This window comes from Xiphophorus couchianus, chromosome 12, assembly GCF_001444195.1.
Source record: "Xiphophorus couchianus chromosome 12, X_couchianus-1.0, whole genome shotgun sequence".
Classification (NCBI taxonomy): Eukaryota; Metazoa; Chordata; class Actinopteri; order Cyprinodontiformes; family Poeciliidae; genus Xiphophorus; species Xiphophorus couchianus.
The window spans coordinates 14,383,999-14,406,999 of NC_040239.1; the positions used below are offsets into that span (position 1 = coordinate 14,383,999).

Here is a 23,001-nt window from a genome sequence, read left to right on the forward strand (position 1 = left end):
ACCTCCCTGTCCAGGTAGAAATGAGGCTAATAGTCACTGATTTCATTTATTGACCACATTAGTGAAGATATTTCTGTCCCACCTCAGTTTAATCACGAGTCTGCTTGCAGAATTTTCCAGAATTTTTTTGTACTGCATCTGCAGTATAATTATTGGTATGCAGACACGGGTGCAGCAGTAATTATTGTTGTCGATAAATGCCTTTAGATTTTGTTATTTTCGGCGTTAAAATGTAAAAATTGCGCAATTTAAATATAAACTATCAGGTGGACAAATTGTATTGAGTGGCAAATTTGCATAATTTAACAGAGGATATTTTTTCTTGCCCCAAATATGTTAATTGTAATTTTTTGTTTAACGTTTTGATGATTTAAAAAAAAAAGACATTTTTGCGGCTTTGCACCAGAATAGCCTGTAGATGGCATCTGATTACAAGGATTATTTTGTGCTGAACGGTGATTCTTTATCATCCATATTTATTGCAAACATTAACTTTAAAAGATAAAAACATGTAAAAGATTCTAAGACTTCAGCTTATTGAAGAACATGTCTTTCTGTGAAGCTCTGCTTTTCTTGCAGTATGTAAAAGTTTCACATTTGACACAGTCATGAAGAAGATTAGAAAACTCTAGGGGAAAAATGTAGGACTTGATTTTTATTGGGAGCATCATAGACATTCTCTTGACTGAAACAATAGCTAAACAGTTTGTTGCATTGTTTGTTTTTTTATTATTATTCCATTTTTTCTGATTCATGCTGACACAGAAGGACCCGGATTTAAAACCCTGTTTTCTGCATGGAGCTCACCGGATGTGCACGGGTTCTCTCCAGGTACTCTGGGTTCCTCCCACAGTTAAAACATGTTAGATTTATTGGTTCTAAATCACCTTGAGTGTAAGTGTTTTCATACATAATTATTTGCCTTGTATGTCTCTGTGTTGCCACACGACAGACTAGTAACATGAATTTTGCGAACAATAATAAAAAAACAGCTGCTTTTAAATATAAATAAAATTACCAATGCAGATTTGAGCAGTTTCTCAGATTTTTCATAGAAAAATTCCTACTACAGAGTGATGTAGTGCATTTCTTAAACTGACAGCAGTTATTAGGTTGAAAACTACATGTTTAACACGGTATATGTTTATCAAAATTATGTTGTCTTTTTTCAAAATTTTATATAAAATTTTTGGCTCTAAATGAGTTTTATTTAGCACGAATAAGATCTAAAATGTCTCTTTGGACTGTAAAAGTAACAGACCCCTGATGTTAACAAAGAAGCTCAATCATATCCTTGTTGTATAAATATGAATATATAAATATATTTCTATCTAATACTGGCAACATGAGAATAGAAAAAGAAATTTCTTAAATTTAAACTAGTCCTTGGAGAATTTACTGGTAGGTTTTGGATCATTGCCATTTTTAAAATCCAGTTTTGTTTGAACTCTAATCTTTCTTCACATGGTCTCAGATCTTCAGTCTAAAAATGTCTTCTGTTCTTGTGAACAAACAATTAAATTATAAACACATCTATCTGAAGAACATTTGTACAGAAATCCTGATTTTCATGTCTTTTTTTTGTAAACTTTAGGCTAGTCTTCATGTTTTTCATGTGCATTCTTTCTGAACAGTAACAGAAGTCTGCTGTATCCAACAGTCACATTTTGTGTTGTTTTTGGAGACTTCTTGAAACATCTTGTTTGTTTTTCGGGATTATTAGAGCTAAAGAACTGAGGCTCTTTGGCAGCTCAGTTTCACTGTCATTTCAAAAATCAGGAACACACCTAACTAATGTCTTGGATTCAAACAGGGAAAAACACTTTAATAATGCTGACTTACCAAGTTTCTGATCATGTGCACCTGATATGTGTATTTTTAGTTATTTTAAGCAGAAATAAATGTGGGGGCTTCCAAATGTATTTTTCACCAGGTCTTTTTTCAGTTCATATTGTTCCTTTACAGTATATTGCTTGAATTTTAAGCATAGCTAATAAGTATGCTAAATGTCCTTGTGTTTAAACACACATGTTGTGAATGGCTGACCTAATGTTTTCACCTGTCTGTTGGTAATACATTTATATTCTATCTTCACTGTACTAAAGACAGTAAAGGTTGAAGTCAGATTCTTGTTGCATTAACCTTATTTGGGGTGTAAAATATCTCCTTCCAATTTTTTTTACAATGTCAATAAAACGGTTTCACACTGAACAATTGATTCACTACTATACATTACAATAAAACATAAAATTTCAGGTCAATTACTCAACAAATCATTGAATGTCATTTTGCAAAAAGTTTAAATGTAATTGATTACAAACTCATAGAAACCTCACATATTCTCATTTTGTGTATGTACAATAAGCATGAAGTAAATACAGCATGCTTCTCCAGAACAACCCCCACTGTCCACTAACAGACAGCTTGTCCAATTAAAAGTGGCCATCGATTATAGATAGCTACCTGCTGGCATATGAGGGAGACAATGTTGGATGCTATGCCACTGCCAATACAGGCTACAGTTCGCCATGTTACTAACCAGAGCTGACACCAGCATATTAGATATGGACCGGGTTAATTCACCTGCAGTTGGCCTCTGTGTTGGCTCCACAGCACAGCGGTTTACCTGCCCGGTCTAAATGCTGATCATTAAGTTGCTTCCAGCAGCCATGATTGGTGCAGAGAGGCTTGCATCATTGATTGAAGAAGAAGGCTGATATTGCAGGTATTCCAGCTCTCATCCTGTCTCCCGGCGGTCCAGCCGGAAAGGGCAAAAATGTGAGACGCATTTAAGACCAAATCAGTTCGGTTCAAGTTACAGTTCGTCCCGCTATTTGCAGACTTGGTTCTGGTTAGCAGTTTATGGCAGCTCATTATTGGCATAAATGTCATGTCAACTGGAGGCTTTTTTAGAGATTTTTTTTTAACTGTTTGTTGGGATTTTATGGATGAACTGACGATACAAGAAACAATTGTGCATATGTTTAATTTGTGGGCATTTTGATCTAACAATTACTGCATATAGGCTCAAATATAAAAATATAAATGCATTCCAGCTGTCATGCAGCTTCTGGGTGTTTTTGGACCGCTGCAGCTGATAGAAACTGTAGAGCTAATATAAATGTGTTATCTTTTATAACACATTTGTGGATTTGGTTTAAAAGCTTAGTTTGCATATTTTCAAGAATTCTCATGACTCAGAATGTTAATCCTATCTTACTTTAGGGTCAAGGGTCAGAAAAAGGGCAGCTAAACTCTGTGTAGACGCCACACATCATTTATTTCCTCTAAAGTTCTCCAAATTTATACTCCATATTTGTCTGTAAGCTGAGAATGCCTAAAAAAGGTCAAATTCCTTGGCCAGTAAAGCTTATTTTGATTCTGTACCCATTTTAATCCTAGTTTTGATGTGAATTTTTGATCATTAATAGAATACCCAATTATGTCAAAGTTTCAACTGTATAATTGTTCATTTCAGGAGAATTTAAAGACTTTGGAGTCCTTCCTAGTTATTCTGTCCATCTTGTGTGATGCACCTGTACCACAGGCAGTGAAAAAGCCCCACAACATGATGCTGTCACTACCATGCTTGACAGGTTGTATGATGATCTCAGGTGTGAAAGCCTCCTGTTGACTCATCCAAACATTTCTTTAGTGTATGTAAACTTCTGACTGAAACTGTGTTCAGTCTTCATCTGATCTTGCATAGAAAATCTTTTAAATGTGTCTGTGAGCTTCAGGATGGATTTAAAAATATCTAAATCTAAAACTGCATGTTTTAGTTAATAGTGTGAGGCTGTGAGGAAATGACAGCACCAATTTGTATGTCTGTGTGGGAATAAGGCCCGTAGCTCATACTTATCCCTTGTTATTGTGTGAGAAAGCCTCTGAACCTAATTCCATTTTTCCCCCTCTTCTATTTTCCAGCAAGCTGCTTTTCCATTAACTTTGGGAAAACATGGTGGCAGGTTCATTTAAAAAGCCTGTGCCCCACCCTTCCTATAAGTGTCTGGGCTCCAGAAAATAAGAAATTAAGAGCATGCAGGGCCCCATTTCATCATGAGCCCAAACAGAGACAGTATACACCCCCCCTCTCCCCAAATAGAGCTCCTGGAGGGCGGGACAGGGGAGCTTTACCTTAGCATATGTTAACTATTACAAGATGTCTTGATGGAACACAACCAAGTGACTGGTAATTGACACAAAATATGACAAAGTGTTTGAGTCTTTGTGTGGAAAGCGTCACGTATAATGTGACTGATTAATGAAAGATCGGCCTCGCAGTCACTGAGCTGATTCTGTGAAAAATTACTTTTGTGTTGTCACTCCGACAAGCCCGACAGCCACGACCGGAAAAGACTATTAGCTGGAATCATTATCAATAGCCATATTTTCAAACTCTATTATGGCAATCAGGCTCGAATTTATTCAATAGATTTAGTTCATTTGGTTGTAATTGATAAATAATCAAAATTTATCAATGTACTTGCGCACATTTCACTAACAATCAGGGAAAACTGCCCCATTTACCAGCTGACTTGGTCCAAATTAGAGCTAAATTGATGATCAATTAATCTTGGGAGGGGTAGTGCGCCGTGTTTAGCAGGGTGGCGGCAGAAATGTGGCAGAGAGAGGAGGGAGGGAGGGAGAAGAGGAAAGGGAGATAAAGAGAATGGATGGATGGGAGAGTGTGGAGCTTTTGAAGTGAGAGACGAGCTGAACAGGCAGAGTGAGCAAAGCAGTGAGAACACGAGGAAGCCTGCGAGGGTTGTGGTCAGCAGCAGTTTACTGTGTGCTACTGGGGTTTATTGTACTGGTTTTGTTGCTCTGCTTTCAAATTGCAGAGGTGACTTTTACCTGGACTCCTGGCTGTGAGTGAGTGAAGTATCAGGTAGATCAAGTCCGACTGAGCAAGGTCAAAGAGACTGATCCCATTTATTCTTTAATTTGCTGAGGCATTAAATTGCACAATGTGGCTTTGCTGCAGTTTCATAATTACCAGCACATGTTTCTAATTTCAAGCTACTCAGAGGCACTACTGACCCAAGTCCTCCCACTTTATTCTGAATTTCAGGGGCACAAAATGTGTGTAGGCAAGTTATTCTCACCATATAATACCCCATAATTAATACAATTATTCCTAATCAGATCTTGTCCAGTAACATATTCCTGGTTTTGCTGTGTAAATAGAAATATTTCACACATTAATATTGGATTACTTTTTGATGCTGTTGTCTCTGTCATGTTATCAATGCACTCTTGCTGGTTGCATTGTGAATTATGGTTTCTGTCACTTTGTACAGATTCTCATTGCCTTCGGTGATGCATTAAAGCTTTCTAATGATGGACCTGCAGTAATAGACCCACTAATGACTGGACTTAAGCAAGAACATATTCTAACAGATGGAGCAGAGCTAGAGGGAAAGTCAAAGTGTCAGGGAGAAGAGGGTCTTCCATCTGTAAAAGTAATATAATATAATAACCAAGCCAAATAAATTAATCAATGAAAATGTTAGATTTATATAGTTTTAATGAGGTTTGCACCTTAATTATTCAATTTTACTGATATGAAAATGTTCACTTTAAGACTACATTAATTAAATGAATAAATTCTACTTATGCATGTATTTGTCCAAATCTCTTCTCTATCTTTCTTCCAGTTATCCTGTTTTTACATTATCTTCAACTATTTCTTGTGTTCTTGAATATTTTTGCTATTTCCATTATCCTCATACAAAATGAAAATGCAAAAAATGCCAAAAAGAATTTTGACAATAAATCAGTTAATAGGATACATGAAAAGCTTTTAACTATTTGCATTAATTAGACTATCTTACATAGAAGCACCACACCTGAGAAATAATGTTTCTGTTCAAACGTTAACATTGTGTCATGAAAACATATAGGCCTCATGATGAGTAGGAATCAAGCTTTTACTCCAGGTTTACAGTAAAACCTCAGTAGCTTTCCTCAGCCAATAGGCTGTCACAACAGATTTGAAAGAAGGTTTGTTTTTGCAGCCTGGTTCAAGTCAGGCATTTTTCTAAAATATATGGGGAAAAGCTCCAATTTATTTGTCTTTTATTTTATTTTCTTTATTCATTTTTTGTCATCCTGCATTTTGATTTGACTCAAGAACTTGTTTGAAGTCATGTACATAAATTAAACGGCCTGCAATATGGATGTGTGGGAAATCTTGATTTATTTTGTGCCTATATTAACCATGCTCACACATTTATGCATTCTAGATCCAGTATGCGTATAGTTACTATAGCTTGGACTGGAACTAACAGTGATCACTATACTGCATCAGTTTAACTACACGAGGGTTGCTTGAGTCAAATTCACATCAACTAATTATAAACAGATTGATGACAGGATAAAACCATCCCTTAAATTAGAATATTATTTTCTAATGGGGTAAAAATTCCAACTCAAAAGCATGAAAAGCCTTTTCATGCTTTTTAAATAAAAATAACCAATTTTAACATATTAAAAACAAAAAAACATAGTAAGTGACAGTAAGGAATTTAAAGAAAAACAATTTATGATTTACAAAATTAGAAAAGCCTGGCACAGTTGTGTGTTTTGCATCTAGAAACTGACCATTTATTCCATTCTTCTTTGAAAAGCTATCAAGTATTGTCAAAGAGTCTCAGCCATTCCTCTGTAGCTCCTGCTTTATATTTAGGGTTTATGTCCAGTTGAGAGGCGAACCTTCTCCCTAAACCTCAAGTTTTTTCAGCCTCCACATGTTTTCCTCTTGTATTGGCCTGTGTTTAGCTTCAGCCACGTTGACCAAGTACCATGCGAAAGACAGCATACTTGCAACATGTTACCGTCACCATGGTGATGATGAAATTAGGCTGCTGTACAGTCTTAGAATTAAAACCGACAGAGTTTTGAAGGAAGGCTAAAATTTTTCATTTTGGTCTCATCTGACCAGATGACCAGAGCACTCTTTTCCATGTCTTTAGTGTATCCTTCACATCGCTTATATACTGCAAACAAGGCTTATTGTGGATTTAGTTAAAAAATTTAAAACTAAATTGCCTCTCTCACAAAGACCAGATTTGTGGAGTTGCTGACCAGAAGGTGTCTTGTTTTAAATATCTCCACAAGTTTATAGCTGACTTATCTGCTGTGGTCCTTCAGCTTCCTGATGCTGATGCTGTTCTCTAGCCAACATCTATATTGAACTTCAGTTACACACATGCAGATTCAATTAATAAAAACAAAAATGTTCTTCTGAAAGCAAATGATTGCACAGGTTTTTAGTTTGGGGCAAATGAGTAAAAAAAAGTGGTTAGATGTGAGGCACATTTTTTCAGATGTTTATTTGTAACGGACTTTGACAGTCATGTATCATTTTCCTTCCCCTTCACAACTATCTATTGCTGTTTTGTTCTAAAACGCAATAGGATACACTGAAGTTTGACAATACTATCATGAAATGGTAAAAAAAAAAAAGTTTGAGGTTGGAAATTATCTGAGAAAGCACAGAGAACACCCTTTAATCTCCTTCTCATTGGATTTTAAAATAATTATTTTCAAGACACTAAACGTATTTTAAAGTGTTTTTTCTTACTTTGAACTCTAGGTGATTGAATAGAAAAGTAAAGTATAAAAACCAATTAAACTACGGAACATTTTTCTTTGGGGAAAAAAAACTCTTCGGAATCCGACTAAACTGATTTACATATAATATTTTAAAGATCAAGGATCACAAGCTTTATTACACACAATTAAAACCAGAGCGTGACGTTTATAAGCCTGGCTTGTGTGACTGGGGCTCTTGTGGGCCCCCTGTTGGTTTGGTGGCCCTGAGCTGCTATTTCGCTCTGATTATTTACAGATCATAAAGTAATCTCTGTTTTTGAACTAAAAGAAATCGGTGATTTCTTTAAATTGGTGATTAGAAATCAGAATCTCAATTTTTTTGCTTGTATGAAATCAACAAACATGTTGATAGTTTCCACCTTGCTTCAGCTGCACTGCGGGTTTATTGGCGCACCCTGAAGATAGACCATTTGCAGCGTGGGGTCACACATTGGCACCAGGTAATGAGACATTTTAAAGCTATACTGAGGACGCCGGTATGTAAATAAGATCCACTGTGGCTTTCAGTGCTATTTTAATAACCCCCACAATCACCCCCCACCCCCACTCCAGAATGAACTCCTGACGCCACCACAGCACCTTTCTCCGTGACACCAGCCCCTTTTGTTTCATTAAGGAAATGGCTCTTCTTTGCTGATTATTTTATTTGATGCCGTGATTACCACTCTGTGCTCCGCATCAAGAAGGGAGCGGACACCAGGCGGAGGGCGGCCGGCCTAATTGGTGCATGAGATGCGCTGGGTGGTGCGGCCCAGGCTGGGTGACCGAAGAGGAAAGCCTCTTTATGGGCTTCAACTGTCTGTGTTTAGGTCCAGCCGCAGTCACTGCTCTGCTTTCTTATTCCTCTGACTGTCAAATCACCTGCACAAAAAAAAAAAAAAAAAAAAAAAACTCTGTATGATTTGCTCCGCGTCCCGTCCCTGCAGATGGTAAATCGATTTTCCCTTTAGATTTGTATAACTGAGTGAATGCAGGTGTCTGCGAGGCGACGCGATGGGCCCCGAGCATAAGAAACAAGCAGCTTGCCTGTTTGTTGGCAACATGCGGGCAACCAAATTGCCCGCATGTTGCAATTTGGTTGTGGTGGAAAAAAAACTGATCCTTGTAAACTACGTTTGTTTTAGCCTGCAAAGGCCCGTATGAGCAATGGATTTAACGCAGAGTGATTGTTAAAAAAAAAAAAAAAAAAAAGGTAGACACGGAATTCCTGATCTCTGAAATTGCTCTACAAAATTGCATTTGTTTTGGGCTTCTTCTTTTTTTTCCCTTTTGGTGCGCTTCCATTAAAAGCGTCTCCTCGCGTGTAAACAGCCGTTCTGCACTCAGATGCGCCGCATTAACCCGAGAGGATCGTTCGTGAGCGTGTTTTTACTGGGGAAGATTGATGTGGTCCAGTTAGGGAGGCTGAGTGAGACATAGACCCATTTTAGGGGGGTTCCTCTTATAACAGCTTATATATTACAGTCTGAGGATCGGACACGCTGATGTTCACTCTACCGGCTATTTTTGTTTTGTTTTTTATTTATTTAACTAGAAGTAACGGGTTAATGTCATTCTAAAAAAATTTTTTGGATTTGTTCATTATTTCATTTCTCCTGATTTTACTATATTATATTATGTTATATTATAATGTATTATATTATATTATATTATACTATATTATATTATATTATATGACTACAGCATAGTGACAATTATTATTTAAAATAAGATACTATTTTATAATTGTGTGATAATACAAATGTGACGCTTCAAAAATAAACAAAGTGAACTCTGATTATACAGAATTCCCTTATAAAAATGAAAAAAAAAATTGTAATTGATCTTGGTCTGTCTGCATCAATTAATATCCATTTCCTTACTACAGCTGAGTCGTTATGGTAGATTTTTACACATCCGCTCCCACATCAGTCCTCCTTATCCTGCATATTAAGCGTCGTCCAAAGCATACTGACCATGTCCCCCTGCCTCTGGCCCTCCACAACCTGAGGAGTTCCGCTCTCCTCTCTCTTTCCACCTGGTCTGCTACGTGTGGATCAAATGAAATCGAGCCTGTTCTGCTGCTGCTGCTGCTGCTTCTGATTGCTTCTCCTGAACCTCCGGGAGCTCATCAGCCGCTCCTCCATCTCAGTGGACCCATGCGCCAACCCATTTCCTTAAGTTTTCACGCTGTTCCACGCGTATGGGCTTATACTTCCCTGCGCCCCGAGGAGCAAAAAGAAAAAAAAAAAAAAAAAGATGAGAGCTGCCTGCATGTGGATCCTCGCTCGGACGCCTCCTTTGTTCGGCTGCAAAAAAAAAAAAAAAAAAAAAGAAAAAAACTATTTAGTCCCAGGCGGTGGTCTATTCACCAATCTGCCCCCCCGACATCTGCCAGAAGCCGCTTCTAAAACAACCACCGCAGTCTGAAGCAGAGAGACCGGAGCGCAGATCGATGACTGTCTTGTTAATTGTATAATAGACCTACTCATGGACTTCTGCTAAAGGGGCACGGCCGTTTAGGCGCCTGCACGTCTGATTTTGTTTGAAGCAAGCAGGCCTAAATACCTTTAATTGAACCCGAGTTGATAAAAAAGTCGATGGGAGTTAAAGCGGCCGATCACTAACGGAGCTTAAATCCATCTGTTCTCGTTTATTTATTTATTTCCTCGATTTGTCTCCACAAATCACCTGCCACGGGGGGAAATGGGAGCTATATTTGTTTTGTTTGTGGTCCAAGGACGAGGGAGGGAAGTTGGACTCCAATGGGTAATGGGGGGTGTTTAAAAGCTTAATTATTTCTTTCTTTATTTATTTAGTTAGTTATTTTTGGTTAAAAATAAATAAATAAATAAATAAATCCGCCAAGCAGTGGTCACAAATATTTGCCACGGGCTGAGCTTAAATTAAATTTCTATTGTTTGTGTGTATGTATATATATATATATATATATATATATATATATATAAAGCAACCCCAGTTTATAAATAATCAATGACCCAGCTCTTTTAATCCGAAATGTTCCCATCCATGATTATACTGTATTTTGTCTTCCAAACTGGTCAAGCGTCACTATGCTCCAGCAGAATAAAAGCCAGCTCTTCCATCTGTGCATCTCCAGCATTTTGCGCAGGTTTCCATATGAGATTAAACACATTAAGATGTTAAATATTGAATAATTTCTGCAGGAAAAGCTAATAAATCAGAGGATGAAACGGCAGAAGATTGAAATGTACTAATTCTGTGGTCTGTGCCTGCATCCCAGCGTGCAAGTGTGTTAAAAAAAAAAACTAGTGGAAAAAAAAAGAAGAGGAGGAGGGGAATCACATCGGTGACATTTTCAAGCTCCCGCTCTGATTGGCTCCTATACGAGGAAGCTCACGGCTTCTTTCAACTAATAAGCGCCTCCCCGTCGCTCTAAAGGACATTATAATGCAAGGGACCTCCTTTTTTAACCACAAACTGAATTTTCGTTCATTTAGACAATATACTTTTTTAAATTGCCCCAAAGTTACGGGATTTTTTTCGGAGCGCCTTTCGCCCTGGAGCGATACGCGATGCTCTCTCACGCCGACCTCCTGGATGCTCGGCTCGGTGAGTTATCATCACTAAACTCCGGCCCGAAACTCCAGTGTAAGATTTCTACTTCTTATTTGATGTTGATGCGTTAGATAGTGAAGTTCATTTTGTGTCAATAATTTAATTTTTGTGATTTATTAGCTGATTCCAAAAGTTAAGAAATGTCCGTTTTTGTTGTATTTATTCATTAGTTTTGAAATGTATCTTTAATTCACACAGTGCATGCATTTTGCTTGTCATTCTACTTAATATACCAAGAAGTAAGACATTTTCGTGGACTGAAAATCCTCCTCCTTATCATCCTCTCAGGGATGAAGGATGCTGCGGAGCTCCTCGGGCATAGAGAAGCTCTCAAGTGCCGACTGGGGGGTGGGGTTCCGGACCAGGGGCATCCGGGAGACATGGCCCCTGGTTCGGACTCCGTAGAGGGAACCACTCTCCTGCCGGGGGAAGATATCACCACCGTGGGGTCCAACTCTGCTGGCATGCCGGTGAACGGGAAACAGGAGCAGGAGAAGCAGCAGCAGCAGCAGCAGCAGCAGCAGCCACAGCAGAGCTCCGGTCAGTCCGCCAGCCAGCAGAAACAGAAGCGGCACAGGACGCGCTTCACCCCGGCGCAACTCAACGAGCTGGAGCGCAGTTTCGCCAAGACCCATTACCCCGATATCTTTATGAGGGAGGAGCTGGCGCTAAGGATCGGCCTCACCGAGTCCAGAGTTCAGGTAAGCGATCAAGTTATAGACCTGCTGCTTTCAGACGCTGATGCCGGGTGGGCTTGCGGTTCTCTGAGATTGTTCGAAATTCAGTTTTAATCGCACCTGGGAGGCTTGTCGGATACATTTTTAGTTGTTTTTTTTTAAAGAAATATTGAAGAAATTTTGAAGAATTTATTTGGAATCGTAATGTATATTTTTAAAATGTAAGAAGTACTAAACTAAATGTGCGCCTTAGAGTCTCTTGCATATGAAGCTAAAGGTGTGTTCATATGAAGAGAGTAATATTTTCTTTTTCAGGTTTGTGGACCATGCGATATCCGGCATTAATAGGAACCATCGTTTCATTTTTAGCGAAAGTCAAAAAAAAAAATGATGACAAAAAAAAACAACAACAACATGTGGTTCCACTTTAACAACATTTTAGTGACAGGCGTCAATTGTAAGAACAAAGTGCACCTAAATTTCCAAATGGTCTGTCCAAGGTGCTGAAGTACTCTTCAGCCACAGATAAGCGTGAAATCAGCCCTTAACTGCAGTCAGAACAGTTCATCTTACTTTTACAGTCGTGAAGCATGATGCTATGAAATTTGTGAAATGCCCTTAAGTAATCAATCAAGTTATTTTATTAGTAAAATTTAAAATATTTTTTGTTTTCCTGGTTTTGATCCTTTACGAACCACAATTTTAGCAAACAATTGACGTCTTTATTTCGTGATTATACTTTATGGATTTTCAGTTTACATTTATATTGCGATTAATTAATTTAATTCTTTTAACCAAAATATCCCCATTAAAAAAAAAAAAACCCAACATATTTAAGCTGGAGAGCGGTTTAAATTCAATAACGCATACGATGCTTATTTTAAAGCTGGCATCCTAAAACATAAACCAGGCAACAAGAAAGCAAACCCATTACCAGCTAATTTCAGTTTTATTTATAACACTGAATGGATTATTAACCACTGATGTGAAATCCATGTAAATTATTCCTCTGAAAGCAATAAAAGCAGAATAATCATTAGTCACCTTTACAATCAATTCTTTATTCCACGCTGCGCAGATTGTCTTTGCATCTCGGCATTTGTTGGTAAACATTAGTGCTGACCGTGCAGGTGGGGACCCTAAGTGGGCGTGCTGGTCCCCACCTGCATACCTTTGCACAGCCTCTCCTTTAAAATGCTCCATCAGCGACGTCTTAATAGGGACTCTCGAGAATATATTGTACTTTTTTTTAATGGAATGAGAAATTGCATTTTCTTTCCCCCCTCGAGTGTAATGGGTTTGGGCGACGTTTCACGGCTGGCTGAGCGGAATGAGAGCGAGATTTCACTTTTTAATACGGTGGCATCGACTCGCGGCCCTGCGCGCGCATTAATCACACGCGAAGATGATGAAATCTTTAAAAAGCTCGGCGCCTGGTGCGCGTTCATTTCTTTCTGAAAAGCTTTGCCGAGCGGGTCTGTGGGAGATGGGAATGTTTTCTGTTTTGTTGTTTTCTCTTTAGTTGATTTTGTAAAGTTAAGTCAGCCATGTGTGTTTAGAGTGTAACTTTTAAAAGCGTTAAAAAAAATATATATATATATCTTTCTGAAAAATCATTGCCATTAGAAATTAAATTAAATGTATGGAATTTTACTTTGTATTAATTGGGATTCTGGATAATCTGCACGGATTAGCCACAACAGTGCAAATTTAATTGAATTATTGTCATTGTAATACAGTCTTTACATGCAGATTAAGTGCCTTTCAAGACACAATTTTCAGCTAATGCATTCACTAGATAGATAGATAGATAGATAGATAGATAGATAGATAGATAGATAGATAGATCCTTTTTTCATTAATAGCCACGGATTAGTAATCAGCGGGGCGACAATTATTATTATATTTCTTTGTTAATCAGAATCATGAAGTGCCCCGTTGAGAATTCATAAACATATCAGTCAATAGCATGTATTCTAAATTAACTCTTTATAGATTTGATAACACTTAAAACAATTTGATGTATCACTTGAAATAATCTTATTTTCAGTTTGAATCCAAACTACCACCTCGATCGAGGAACCGGAAGCAATTTTTTCTTCTAGGTCATGTTTTTTCTCTCTCTCTCTCTCTGTCTCTTATTTTCTCAGTGTCTTTAACTGTGCTGCACATTTTATTTCTCTGTTGTCCAGGTTTGGTTCCAGAACAGACGCGCTAAGTGGAAGAAAAGAAAGAAGACCACCAACGTGTTCCGCGCCCCAGGGACGCTGCTCCCGACGCCTGGCCTGCCGCAGTTCTCCGCAGCGGCCGCAATGGAGAACAGCCTGTGCTCGTTTCACGCCAACGACTCGCGCTGGGCCACCGGGATGCCCGGGGTCTCCCAGTTGCAGCTCCCGCCGGCCCTGGGTCGTCAGCCGGGCATGGCGCAGTCCCTCTCGCAGTGCAGCCTGGGTCCCGGTCCGCCGCCAAACTCAATGGGCCTCTCTAACGGCCTGTCCTCCAACGGCTCCGGCCTGCAGTCCCACCTCTACCAGTCGCCTTTCCCTGGAATGTCGGCGTCCCTCTCCGGCCCCACGAACGTATCGGGCTCCCCGCAGCTGTGTAGCTCCCCGGACAGTGATATGTGGAGAGGGACAAGCATCGCGTCACTTAGGCGCAAAGCGCTGGAGCACACAGTGTCAATGAGTTTCACTTAGTGACTTTTCAGCTCACCTCATCCTGCTCCTCACGGCTTCTTGTCCCAGATCCGCCCTGCGCCTTTCTTCTGTTTTTACTCCTGCTACTTAGAAATGAGGAAACAGGACGGAGACGAACAAGACAAATGGACAAGATCGGGAAAAAATGAGTTTTGAGTTCATCTTGTTATTGCAAAAGGACTTTATCAACACTTAACGATAAATGCTATTGTATGATCACTAGAATATAGGTCTTAATTAACGAGAGCCAAACAATCCTTGTGTTTACGTTTTCACTGAGTGTGTCTCTACGCACACTTTAATGTATCCAGGTGATGTTGTGTTTTGTCAAACAGGTATTATAAATCAGTCGGACCCCACTTCCACGGAGAGCCGTTTGAGCTGCGTCTCAGGCGTCCTCTGTGTGAGGGAATTTGGCCTTTTGATGAAGGGAGAAAGGGGCCCCCACTCACACCGACACCAGTGTCGGGATCAAATCAAATTAGCGAAACATAACGGTGTGAACATAACGATGACCTCTCAGTTGGCCTATATTCTGTTTTAGGATGTTTTGTGTAGATAAAACATTCTTGCTGTACACGCTGGTCTTTTTGTGACATGTTTTAACTTATTGTATGTGCTATTATTACTTGACACATTTCTTAAATGTTTGATCTTACATCGGATTGCACCATATCGACGGGTTTGTACCAGTTTAAAAAAATGAACAAAACGAATAAAAGTACTTTTCAAGAATGTCGAAACAAGGAGGATGTGCGACTCTATTCAATTCAACATCATTAACACGTGGCAGCATCATGTTGTGCGTGCTGGTTTCCAGTAGACACCGGGAAGCCAAAAAGCTGCTCTCACAGATGATTGTGCAGTCTGAGGTCATCGCTCAGAGACCTAGAGACGCTCTTTTTTTTTGACAGTGTTTATGAGCTGACAGGGTTAAAGCAGTTATGAAGGATGACTGGTCTCGTAGTGGCTCATAGCGGCGGTAAAGATGTCTGGGCTCTGATGTGACGGTCATTGCTTTTAACCGTGACGGTCACCCTACTGAGGATATTGAATGGACTGTGGGTAAACATCCCCACGGTCCTAAGAATACGCTATGATTCACAAGGAATATGATTTGTACATTTAAATCCAGATCTTGTGCGAGCAACATGCAACTGGCAACACTGGCTCAGTCCATTGTAACAGAATTGTTTTCGTATATTTGCGAGAGCTGCGAAACGACAAAATAAAACTCGTTAAAGCTTTCCGTGCAGCTTCATATGGGATCCTGTTTGGGAGCAAGTTCTAGATTTATATTTACAAATGGCTCATTTTAGTGAAAATAAAATATGGGTTGGCGATTTCAATAATGCAATTAGGTTCGCCTAGAGTAGAGTTAACCACTGATAAAGGTTATTTTGAATTAAAGAACCAGCAGGAAATGACGACATTAGGATTAAAGACAGAATCACGCTAAAATTCACCATTGGTGTAAATTAAGTGAGCAGAGTGGATAAACATACATCAAAATATAATTCAAAATGTATTTGTGATTCACGGGTTAATGATGTTAATTCTTTTATAGTAACATTTCCCTCATAGCTGAGGTCAGGTTCTGGAATAATTAATTTTTATCAATTGTTTAAAATCATCATAAAGCAACAGTTAAAGTTCCGGTTACTATTTTGTGAAAAAGACGGGCATGTTATTGACAGATTTAAGAGATAAATAAATAGTCAATAAAATAGTGAAAAAAATATATATCCGTACATAAAGTATGTATATATAATATAAGTCACTGACAGGTCTGTGGAATTAAAATCGTCTTCGGTTTTTCAAACTACTTAAAATAAGTCTCATTTTTATAATATATTACCAGTCCTGTCGTGTTTATGAATAGTCTGAAAACAGTGAAAACAAACAAAAAATACTCTGATAAAAAAAATATAAAAGTCTGCTTCTGTATGTGGTATTCAATGTTGTTGTTGTTTTTTATCTTTAAGTACATTTTAAATAAGAAAACATCTTACCCGTTCTTGCTTTAATTTCAAACGATCCTGATGAGACTCGGGAGCAGGCCTGAATGAGGTAAATAAAATTTTTACTCCATTATGAGAAGCGGGCGGACCTCACTTTCTGTGTCAAAGAGCATAAGTGTCAACTTGAGCCTGAAAATCACAGCAGCTCAAATTAATCAGCGTGTTAACCTCATATCGTCGCCGCAGCGCTGAGGCCAATTTATGGTCACGGGATGGTAATTGATGAGATATGGCATTACCATCAGCAGCCTCGCTGCCTGTAAACTTATAATTGGAGTTTCTGTAACAATGCAGGGAGGTTAAACAAAGGATTAATCATAATTAACGAAAGTAGTGTTACTTTTTCCAAATTAAGCAGTTGGTGCCCACCTTTTCTATTCACATACAGTGGTTTTTAGTAATTTGCTCAAATATTAAGAATATACTAAGACAAGTCATAACCATAAATATTGATTTATTTTTTTATGTGATTATGTGACACCATGAGAAATACGTTGTTTCTGTGATATTGCATAAACTTTTAATCTTACGTGAATAAATATGTATGTTTCCATTATTTTCTATCTGCTTAGTTCAAAACCCGAGAATTGCGAGGCTACAAAAACATGTTTCACATCATCTTCAGCTCAAGTAACTTTTTATGCTCATTTAATTTCAGCGTTAATTGAAGGTACAGTTCAAACCGTATCAGAAACTTAATGGAAAAAACTAATTTATATCATCTTAATTTATTTATCGTGTCCTCTTTGCTGAAGCTTTCTGTGCTACCTCCATAGCTTATTTCTCTAATTGCGTTTTTTTTTTCTAGAACGGAACCAGAACGGCCACCTACCCATAACAAGCATGCACTTACAAGATACAGTCCGACAGCTGACTGAACACTCAAACCCCGGCTCTGCTCGGACTGCCCGATCCAGACTGAAGCTGATGCACTGTTGGCCCGGCCCTCTGTGTTTGGTTGTCTCTGCAGATCTGGGGAATCTAGTTCTAGGTTCCGACTCAGCCCAGCAGATCCGGCCCCATGCCGACTGCTGTGTCCTGGGCTGCAGTAACAGATGTGAAATCCCATTACCCAAACGCTGCAATTAGTCTCACTCGCTCGCGGGTTAATGAGTTTGTGGAAATGTGCGACCCATTCCTCATTAGGCAATTTCTCATGCACTGATGAGAGAGGGAGAGAGATGTGGTTGTAGCAGTGGAAACGGCTGCTACCATAAGTTCTCATACCCCTTGAATATTTTCACATTTTGTCACATTATAACAGCAAACTAATGTATTTTAAATAAATAATATGGGATAAACTTACACACAAATAAATGCATGATTAAAATTTTTTTTTCTAAATTTGCAATTCAATAGCTTTTAGATTTAAACCCTTTTATGTTGGTGTAATGAAATAAAATCCAACTAAATCAGTTATCCTCAGAAGTCATTTGTAAAAAAAAAAAAGATAATTTGTGTATAATTTAATATGCAATTTATTATTAGTATAAATACAACTATTTTGTGAAGCAGTTATTAAACAAACAGCATGGGGAAGATCAAGGAACACACCATGTATGGAAAGGTGTAAAGCGATTTAAATCACAGTAACGATATAAAACACTAGCTGTAAACATTTCCTACAATACTTTTTAATCCATCCTCAAAAATAGAAAAAGTATGAAAAAGTACAGTTGGGGCTGCTCAGTGGCGCAGTTGGTAGCACTGTTGCCTTGCAGCAAGAAGGTCCTGGGTTCGATTCCCAGCCCGGGGTCTTTCTGCATGGAGTTTGCATGTTCTCCCTGTGCATGCGTGGGTTCTCTCCGGGTACTCCGGCTTCCTCCCACAGTCCAAAAACATGACTGTTAGGTTAATTGGTCTCTCTAAATTCTCCCTAGGTGTGAGTGTGTGTGTGAATGGTTGTTTGTCCTGTATGTCTTTGTGTTGCCCTGCGACAGACTGGCGACCTGTCCAGGGTGTACCCCGCCTCCCGCCCGGAACGTAGCTGGAGATGGGCACCAGCAACCCTCCCGACCCCGTTAGGGACAAGGGTGAACAGAAAATGGATGGATGGATGGATGGATGAAACAGTTGCAAACCTACTAGCACACGGCCATCCACCTAAACTGACAGGCTGAGCAAGGAGAGGATTCATCAGAGAAGCAACAAAGAGGCATCTGGTAACATTGGAGGAGCTGCAGGGATTCACTGCTCAGCTGGGATAATTATTATTACTCCCTAAATCTCAGCTCTGTGGCACGTGGGAAAGAATAGAGTGAATGCTGAAAAAACAAACATAAGACGTCCTGTTACCACTTTGCCACAAACTATCTAGGGGATACAGCAGGCATGTGGAACAGGGTGTTAAATAAAGGGCAACAGTAGGGAAAAAAATAGAGGCTGCGAAACGATTTGTGGGACTTTCTGCAAAATATTGACTCAGGTGGGGAAAAATACAAATGAACGGCACACTTTTAATATTTAAATTTCTCAAAAATGTTGAAAACCATGTAATATTTCCTGATATTTTACAATATACTCTGCTTGAGTTGACCCATTGCATAAAATCCAACTAAAAGACATTGAAGTTTGATGTGACATCAAAAACATGGAAAAAAGTTTCAAAAGGTATAAATTATTTTGCAAGGCAATCTGCTGCAACACGTTAGATATAAAAAGTCATATTCAGTAAAACAGAAAACGTGTTCCACTGAGGCTTGCTTGACAGATTAGAAGTATTCTAGTTTTAATAAAAACAATATTTCAGAAGCTATTTAGCGTTCTTTTCATTAAGCCTTCCTGTCCATCCATCCATGGATCATCACTGCAGAGTCACAGTACTCTCTTGTGTATCTCCAGCAGGAACATGCCAGACAGGAAGTCCAGTCATCACAGGACAACACAGAGAGACACAGGGCAAGCAACCATCTAGACACACACTCACATCTATGGACAATTTAGAGACTAACTTCACAGTCATGTTTCTGAATGTGAGAGGAAGTCAGAGTACCTGGAGAGACACCCACAAAGGGAGCATGCAAGCGACTTGCTGAAAGAGTGTAGGATTTGAACCCAGGATGTTCTTGCTGCAAGGCAGCATTGCTACTAACTATTCCACAGTGCAGCCTTAAGCCCACATGTCTGCGTTAAAAAACATTTTATTGATCTGATGTTATGTAAAAACCTTCTAAGAAATTAAACTGAGTTTTTATTTGTTGTAAGCGGAAAGTCATCTTAATGAACAGGAAAAAAAGGCTTGAAAACATAAGATTGTGTTTAATTAATCTAATGTGTTCAATTTTAAATTAAGTTACCTTTATATATTTAAACTTTTCTTATATTTATATTTGAAAATATAACATTTTTGAATGAGTTTGGATGAAGTTTAAGTTAGTTTCTGCTGACAGCTTTCGAATGTGTTACTGCTTGCTACAAAATAAAATAAAAATATTCACATAGAATAACACAAGCTAGTCTCATTACAGACTGATTCACTCAGAACAGACTGGTATTCCCTACCGTGATGTCACAGAACCTGTTAGTGAATAGATAACCCCGAGGCAAAGCTCTGTCAGGACACAATGGAGGACAACTAAAATACTAATTAGCAATCAATTACTAGCATGTTTCTGTCCAGCACCTTTTATCTGGTTAGTTATAAAGTAAGGCAGGCTACCACCACTCAACATACTCAACATTCAGACACAGACCACCTGCTGCTTATATGTGCTTTTACGAGTACATGTGTGCTATTTGTATTTTTATTTCTGTCTTTTAGAGATGATTGCAGGGATGCAAAGGGTAACCTAGCAATGCAGGGTTTTACACAGTGGAATGTAACCTCTCTCCTGCGGGAGATAAAGGTAGAAAAATCCTCAGAGCAATCCAATTTGAGCCATTAGAGGAAGTTGCTTTTCATGAAGTCTGCACCTAAGAGCACAAAGGATAGTTATTCATTAGCCTCATCTGTTGCAATCAGTCTCTAAACTCCTTTTTGTTGTATTCCATTGCTGTCGTTTAGTAGCGTGTTAGTTTGCACTATAAATGAAATTTCTATTAGTAAGTAGCACCGAAAAATGGCGGCATGCAAAAATGTTCACACCCAGTTGGCTTTTTGGCATTTTGTTTGATTACAGCCACTAAGTCTATTGTAGTTTATGATTATTTTATGAGACAGACCAACACAAAGTGCAGCATAGCTGTAAAAGGGAATGAAAACATGCTTGTCAAATAAAAAAATAATAATCTAAAAAGCGTGGGTTATATGTATTCAAACCCCTTTATTCTGAAACCCTAAATAAAATCCAAAGCAAACATTCCGCTTGAGCGTAATTCAATCGCAGCATAAATGCATTCTGTGAAGGCCTGAGATGTTTGTTGGAGAACGTCACACCACTAATAGCATCGTGAAGACCAAGGAGCTCAGCAGACAGGTCACAGGTAAAGCTGTGGAGAAGTTTAAAATATAATTAGGGAACAAATCAATATTCTCATTTTTATGCATTTCTCAAAGTACTGACAATATAACCCATTTGTGTTTATAATCCATCATCTGAAAATGGACAGAATATGGTACAATGCAAACCTCCCGAGACTGGGCAAGTCACCTAAACAGACAGACTGGGCAAGAAGCAGAGCTACAACACCCAGGTAGGAGAATCTGTTGATGTGGCATTGTTTATTCATATACTTCCCAAATGTGACCTTTATGGAAGTATAGCAAGATGGTATTGTTGAATGTAAGTCATTAAAAGTTACTTATGCCATCGTCCATGTAGGAGGCGCAGTAAACACGTGAAAGTAGGGGCTATTGTCAAACAAAAAGAAAACAGATTTCAAATGCAATATATCTGCCTGAACACACCATGGTGGAGGCCACATTATTGCTGTGGGATGTATTTTTTAGCAACAACATGGCAGCTCATCAGAGTTGATAGGAGGGTGGGTTGATGAAAATACAAAAATATTTTGCATGAAAACCTGTCAGAGACTGCCAAAGACTTGAGACTGAGACTGAATGATCACATTCCAGCAGGACAACAGCAACACAAACAGAGCTACGACTGAATGGTACAAATCAAATATGCGTTAGACTGACCCAGTTCAAATCCAAACACAAACAAAAATTGGGTTTCCTGTACAATATACAATGAACCACTACTTTGTGTTTGGGTGAATGCTTTTGAAAACCCCAATTCACAATTTGCACCTATTTAAAAAAAAGACTAAGTGTAATTTATGCACTCATCATACCAGCTGTAACTCAGTGTTTCTGTGTGACAAACACGCGCACACACATCACACCCAGAATGTGACATCTGGGGGAAAGTGCGCAGAGCGAAGACCACGAGTGCCTCTCATGATAACAACTCTGCATCTCAACAACCTACATCCATCATCATCAATGCTAACATCTGCTCTGAGCCTCAGCCTTAAATCTCTTTCTGCTCCCCCAATGCTTTAACTCTTGCCTCACTTTTATTCCTCCCTCCCTCTTTAGCTCTTCCTCCTCTTCCTCTCTTCTGTCCATCTTTTCCTCTCCAGAAGTCACTTTGTAGCCATTCACCCCAGCATGTCTGCTCCAAATACTTGAATATGCATGGATTTGTTTCTGCTTTGCGCAGCCTTAAAAAAAATCAATATTTAATGATGATGTTATCAGAGCTCTTATGTGTAATTTAGCCAGAGTGTCAGTATGAATGAGACTCTGTCAACTCTCTGACGTCAAACATTTATTTTCTGTTAATAGATGCTCTTGGTGGTGCACAAACCAAAGCCCAGTGGATGTCTGATTTATTTGTCAGTTTCATTTCTGTTTATGCATGCTCTCACATTCATGACTGTATTCATATATTGCATCTGTTACTCCAAATATATACAATATTTAGCTTTTATGAGGCCGTTCCTATTATATGCAACTAGCTTAGATTTAAATCATGTTTAATTAGTTGATTTCAGTCCAAATCATCCCAGCTGTAGACTATGGGTTGATGCATCATCTGATTCTGACATTTTCTGCTGCAAAGGCAATTATTTCACCTCTTCAGCTCCGGGAGCCAACATTGTTGAGAGGCAATAATCATGATAGTTTTCTCAGTCATTTTTCTCCCAATAACAAGCCATTTTTAATCCAATTAGGGAGTGCTAACGTGAGAGGCATAATACCATGGCCCCTGGGACAGATGAGAGAATATGCAGGACATTTATCCCGACAGTCAATATTGGATTTCTCACTAAGCAGCTGTGCCTGCTTTCTCTGACATTCTCCACCTCTGCACAGCAATCCGTCCTGATTAAACCGGCTTTTCTACTTTATCAACATTCATTACATGAACCGGTCATGCATGGCCACAAAAACCAGAAGCAGAAAAGTTACATGCCTCAGCGTTGGGGTTTTCTGTCATTTTACTTAGCATTTAATTGTTT

General features: G+C 38.8%; 1 protein-coding gene across 2 annotated transcripts; it reads left to right on the plus strand.

The window, feature by feature from the left end:
* The first annotated feature begins 10,940 nt into the window (after nt 1-10,940).
* LOC114154027 (homeobox protein orthopedia B-like) lies at nt 10,941-14,718 on the plus strand. Of its 2 annotated transcripts, none has more exons than XM_028032773.1 (3): nt 10,941-11,232; nt 11,488-11,900; nt 14,069-14,718. In XM_028032773.1, the coding sequence occupies exons 1-3, from the start codon at nt 11,157-11,159 to the stop codon at nt 14,570-14,572; spliced, it is 993 nt and encodes a 330-aa protein (XP_027888574.1). In that variant the 5' UTR covers nt 10,941-11,156; the 3' UTR covers nt 14,573-14,718. The 2 variants fall into 2 exon arrangements, with proteins under 2 accessions (XP_027888574.1, XP_027888575.1); XM_028032774.1 differs by having other exon boundaries at nt 10,942-11,193.
* Nucleotides 14,719-23,001: the final 8,283 nt, after the last annotated feature.

What these genes read in the sequence shown, in the direction of transcription:
- LOC114154027 (XM_028032773.1), top strand. Translation starts at nt 11,157, where the DNA reads ATGCTCTCTCACGCCGACCTCCTGGATGCTCGGCTCGGTGAGTTATCA. An exon ending in CTCCGGCCCGAAACTCCAGT is followed by an intron (nt 11,233 to 11,487) that starts GTAAGATTTCTA and finishes TCATCCTCTCAG; the next exon opens with GGATGAAGGATGCTGCGGAG. An exon ending in TCACCGAGTCCAGAGTTCAG is followed by an intron (nt 11,901 to 14,068) that starts GTAAGCGATCAA and finishes TCTGTTGTCCAG; the next exon opens with GTTTGGTTCCAGAACAGACG.